Source organism: Salvia miltiorrhiza, chromosome 1 (assembly GCF_028751815.1).
Source record: "Salvia miltiorrhiza cultivar Shanhuang (shh) chromosome 1, IMPLAD_Smil_shh, whole genome shotgun sequence".
Taxonomy (NCBI): Eukaryota; Viridiplantae; Streptophyta; class Magnoliopsida; order Lamiales; family Lamiaceae; genus Salvia; species Salvia miltiorrhiza.
The window spans coordinates 23,967,153-23,972,592 of record NC_080387.1 but is presented as its reverse complement, the minus strand read 5'-3'; the positions used below and the strand labels follow the sequence as shown (position 1 = coordinate 23,972,592).

Below are 5,440 nucleotides of genomic sequence, written 5' to 3'. Positions count from 1 at the left end.
CCGTCCGATGGCGTCAAACGGCGGCAATGGCCCCTCGAGCGTTGGTTGGTTCCCGCCGTTGTCTTTGGTTTCCGGTGGACTTAGTTCACAGGGCGACAGAGGGGCGCTCAATCTGCCGGTCGTCTCTAACAATTTTCTCCAAAATACTCCTCGTTACTCCGTGGTTGTAGGAGAGCACTCCGAGACCGCTTCTCTGGATCGAAGTTCGGGTGTTGCTGCTCCGCCTGCTGGTGCGTTGCCTGCGGAGCGGATCTTCAACAAACAATCTCCTCCGAGCATCACTGTCACAGATCGTTCGGCGGAGGCTGCTAGAGTTACTGCTGATGTTTCGTTCCCGGAAATCGCTGCGGTGATGACTTCCCATACTGTCGGCGTCTCTTCTCAGGCCGATGGTCCTAACGGCCTGATCCCGCCTCGCTCGATCGGGACTGCCCATCCGAAAGTGGTGAGTCCGCTGTCTGCTCCGAAGGTGCCGCCGAAAGCCTCTTTTGCAGATAAACTGAAAGCTAGGGAGGGCAGTCCGACAGAGCAAGTTTCCAAGCCTAGGGACGTCCCCGCTCATGACTATACAATCCTCCGACCAGAGTTGGTGGATCTCAAACGTTGCCTTGTTTTAGAGCCTTCTTTCCACCAAAGACAAGTCCAGCGTTTCGCCCATGCGATTCACGGCCGGCTGATCCTCCGCAAAGGTGAGTCACCTCGGTTTGCAGCGGATCTTTGGGAGGAACTTCAGCAGCTTTGGAAACCGGCTGCTGGTTGGTCGATTCATCCGCTCGGAAAAGGTTACTTCACTTTTAATTTCACCACCGACGAGGATAGGGCAGCGGCTTTCGCTAAAACGACTTGGCGTTTACGCTCAGGTATACTCCATCTCCAGGCTTGGGTGCCGAATTTTGATCCCTACAAAGCGAATTCTACCCTGGTTCAGGTATGGATTAGAATCTTTAACTTGCCACATGAATATTGGCACCCAGAGGTTCTTTCCGGGGTCGCACGAGAAGTGGGTACGCCTATCTTGATTGATGGTCAGTCTGCACAGGCTCATGTGGGTCACTTTGCTAGAATTCTTGTTGAGTTAGATGTTTCGGCTGATATTCCTGAAGCTTTAGATATTAAGTGTGGCGATATTGATTTTACTGTCAAGTTTGGATATGAGAATTTGCCTTATTACTGCTCCGTCTGCAATGTTGTGGGACATAATTCTAACGAATGCAGAAGAAATAAAACGACCACGACCGAGGAACGTCGTCAGTCCAAGGTAGATGACCACAGGGTTCATCCTCGTCCCTACACCGGAAATCAGGAAACTCCAGCATGGGCTGGAAAGGAAATTCCTGAGTTTGGACAGAAACTGAACTCTTCTTCAGACTCTCCTACCTCATCCAATCCCTTTGCTGTGAGACTTGTTGGTGATGATAACATGGACAAGCCGCCTTCTGATGGAGACCGAGCTTCAGATGCTTGCATCCCTCAGGACAGTCAGGGTAGAAAGGATATGGAACACCATTGGTTAAAAGACGAAAAGAGCCAAATTGAGGTAGTTGAGCAGGAATACGAGAGGAGTTCTGCACCTCTGATTGTTCAGCCGCTTGCTGTTGTGACTAACAACAACGCTGTGCTAACTTTGACTGGGACGACAGGACCCATTTCTCGTACACGAGGGCGTCCGAAAGGGGCTATCACCAAGAAGGGGAGAGTTTCTGATTCTTCTATCAAGCACAGGCTCCGTCGTATCATAATCAATGGCATGTCTTCGGATTTCCAAAACTCAGCACGCCGTGACGATATGCATGGCCCAGGTCTTGACACTTCTTCGCCTGTGGAGTTCCTGAATAAAGTGAAGTATGCTCAGTCTCGAGGACATATACTGCAAAACTTTGTGATCAACTCCTCTAACTCTACCGATGCAGCCCATGCTATGTCGGTTGTGGCCTCTTCAAAAATGAAGAAAAAATGGGGCGATATGTTGGACGATGAAGAGGACGATTTAGACGAGGACGACCCTCTTAAAATGTTCTCTTAGTCTTGGTTTGTTTTTTGGTTACCCGGGGTTTCTTGCGGGTGCTTTTGCTTGCTTCCTTTGTATCTGGTCTCTCTTTTTTTCTTTTTCTTTTTAATAAAATTTCTATTTCAGCAGTATCAAGGTGATGCATTCATCATAGATTATGGAGATCGAATAGTTGAAAATGATTCTCATGTTCGTGGTTTAAATAAGGAATCACTTTCAGTTTTTAGATCATGAAGATTTGTGGTTGATTCATCGTTTTATTTGATGAATTCGTGGTACTAAGTTCAAATATCACGTAGGACAAAATTTATATATTTTTTTAATTCATCACTTTCACAACAAATTCATCATATATTACACATAAAATTTATCGTATTTGTACGGTTCGTATTTCCTATTTTAATGTGGGTTTTTAGCCTAACAGCACCCTCTTTTTATATATATGGTATATATCCATTAGAAATACATGTACCGGAATTCTGAAATTCCAATTGTAGAAGAAATAATGCAAATGCAATGTGTATTCTATCAATCCTAAGGGCGTGTTTGCTTTTTATCCCTCTAAATTGAGGGATAACAAAAATTTATGCCTTTAAATATCTAATTTCTTATCCCACATTTTACACAAAAAAGAAGTCCACCATTTTTCCTTCCTTATTTTCACTTCAAGGAGGGATACCATTTTTTCTTCCTTATTTTCACTTCAAGGAGAGATATCCCTCCTTGAAGTGAAAATAAGGAAGGAAAAATCGTGAACTTCTCTTTTATGTAAAATGTGGGATAAGAAATGAAACATTTAAAGATATATATTTTTGTTATCCCTTCTTTTCTCATCCATCAAAGTAAACACACCCTAATAGTTTAACGATATTTCCGGGAAAGTTCAGTTTGAAACTTTAATGTCAATAGATCGGAATCATTTTCTTCAAGTAACTAAACATTGTACTCCCTCCGTCCCACCGTTTGAGTCCCTTATTCTATTTTGGGATGTCCCAAAATGATAGTCCACTTCTTAAATTTAAATTAAATTAAAATATTATTTTACTAAACTAACCTTATTCAATATTTCACTTAATGTAGTCAAACATAGGATTAAGTGAGATGATTAAATACATGCATCTTCCTTAATGTTATCTACATTAAATAGATTAAAGGGAATAAGAAAAGAATCGAAAATTGATGTTTCATCTCTCTACCCATAAACACTCTATTTTATAAATACTCTAACAAGATTTGTTAGACAAATGCAATGGCAGATCCCATATTGAAAGAAGATTTAAATCAGGTTGCAACTACCAACAAGAGTGGTGCGAAAGCTCCAACAACAAATGATGCTATCAAAACAAGCATGAGGCCATTACTTGATCTCAATGCCGAACCACAAGAAGAGGGTTACATTTCACTAGCTCAAGAACGAGAACGTACTATTAAAAAAATGTTGAAGATATACTTCCCCAAATTTTTCTAATTTGGTTATTTGCTTCTCTTGCTTTTGAAATTTTATGTGGACGTTGTTTTACTGCTATTGCTACTATTATTCCTCCATTGTTCATTTCATTTAATTAATGTTATGAAATCCCTTACTTTGAATGAATAGTTATTTGCAGAACATCTATTGTACAGGGCATGAAATATGACAACTCATCAATTCATAATCAAGAAGCATAAAATAAAACTGATACTCTAAATTTTGAAGTCAATACAAAATTAAGATTTGTCGGCTCACTGATCACCAACTCTATTTTCCAAAAAGAGTTTTGCATCATCAAAAATCTTACGGTCACACTCCAATGTCTCTGGTAATTGTCCTGCTCGACTCATTTTTTTCTTGTTCATATGAGGAATTTTGTAGTCGTTTCCACCTAAAGTTCGCATCACTTCGACCATGCAAGATTGTAACGTCAAGAAGACGTTGTTCAGCTCTTCCACCGGAAATATATCATAGGCCTTCTGAACTGCTAAAACCAACTCATCAATTGTAGATGGAGCCTCTTGATGTTGAAGTGAATCAATAGCACGAAAGAATCCTAGATCTAATACATTTAAATCGGGACTATTTGCTGGCTGACAACACAAATGAATGTCGAACCCATCTTGTCTTGCAGCCTCCACAAACTCAGGATCATTAACATGCAAATGAGGTTTCGCATTATCTTGTTGGATATAGATTCTTCTACCATTTAGAGACGGCCATTTCTCCCTTATTGCTGGCAAAAGTTTCTCAAGAAACCCTGCTCGAATCACTTGTTTAGTAACCGATACAACTGGTTTCGTCTCCAATGTACCCGAAGCACGATTCTTACTGTTTCGCTTTGCTGGTTCTTTGTAAACAAAGGGCCATATTCCGAGTTTCCCATCAAAGAAACTATTCGACGCATTATCGAAACGTGGCCGGGCAACAGCAGCCATGAACATCACTTTGAAGATAAATCTTTTACTTTTGCATGCTCGATATGGCTCACTCTCATCTTGGTGGAGATAATATTTTTGTGTTGTATTGGATATGTAAAACCATTTTTCGTCGACATGAATAACGTCATGCATGTTATTGAACATAAGGGAAGATAAAGCCACATCTCTATTAATCATAGACAAACAAAACTCTAACCTGGACCTCTTGTTCTCCTCTGTCAATTTTGGTTTCACAGCATTTGAATGTGGTCGGAGATATCCTTCTTGAATTCTTCTATGGATAGTTGATTTTGACATTCCCAAGGCCTTTGACAACGATCTTATATTTGTTCGACGTCGGAGCGGAATGGCTTTGATTTGTTCTAAACTCAATTCAACTCTTTTGCGTCCATTACTTCTCGGCAACTTGCATGAAAAATCGGGAGCAACACCACTTCGACTACGAACATCGTTTCCTGCATACCATATTCGAGATACAGTTTTCCTGCACACTGAAAATGTTTCTGCAACTTTTGAAAATACACCTCTCTTAATCTTCCCATCTCTACTTTCTTCAAGCAACATTTGGTAAATACTTCTCTTTGTTTGGTTTGACAGAAAATTCCTTTTACGTCTATTGTCACTACACTCTAACATTGACGTAGAGTTGCTAATGCTCTCAATATTTTGAGTATCTTGTTCTGAACATGGGTCGAGATTTTTTGGCAAAATATTAAGATCAATGGAAATATTTTCTGAAGAGCTCATTTTTCTTAACTTTCTTTGTTTAATCACATCTGTAGTTATTTATAAATCCTTGCCTAGAATTCAAATCATATTATAGGTTAATTTGGAGCCAAAGTTTTCATTTTAGCAGGAAAAAGTTGGCGCCTTTTGCCTATCAAAAAGTTTTCATTTTAGCAGGTTAATTTAGCAGCAAAATTTTGCTTTGAAACTGTAGTGCGTCAAAAAGTTGAAAGAGGGGAAAGATGAAAGGAAATTCATGAATCTTAAGTAGTCAAATGCACAAAAGTTGAGGAT

The 5,440-nt window shown here is 40.2% G+C and overlaps 1 protein-coding gene across 1 annotated transcript; it reads right to left on the bottom strand.

The window, feature by feature from the left end:
- Positions 1-3,730: 3,730 nt before the first annotated feature.
- LOC131003270 (uncharacterized) lies at positions 3,731-5,167 on the bottom strand. The gene has a single exon (XM_057929810.1). It carries the CDS (start codon positions 5,165-5,167, stop codon positions 3,731-3,733), a length of 1,437 nt encoding a protein of 478 aa, XP_057785793.1.
- Between the last annotated feature and the right edge of the window lie 273 nt (positions 5,168-5,440).

Excerpts from the sequence above, each read along its gene's own strand:
- LOC131003270 (XM_057929810.1), bottom strand. The coding sequence starts at position 5,167 with ATGAGCTCTTCAGAAAATATTTCCATTGATCTTAATATTTTGCCAAAA.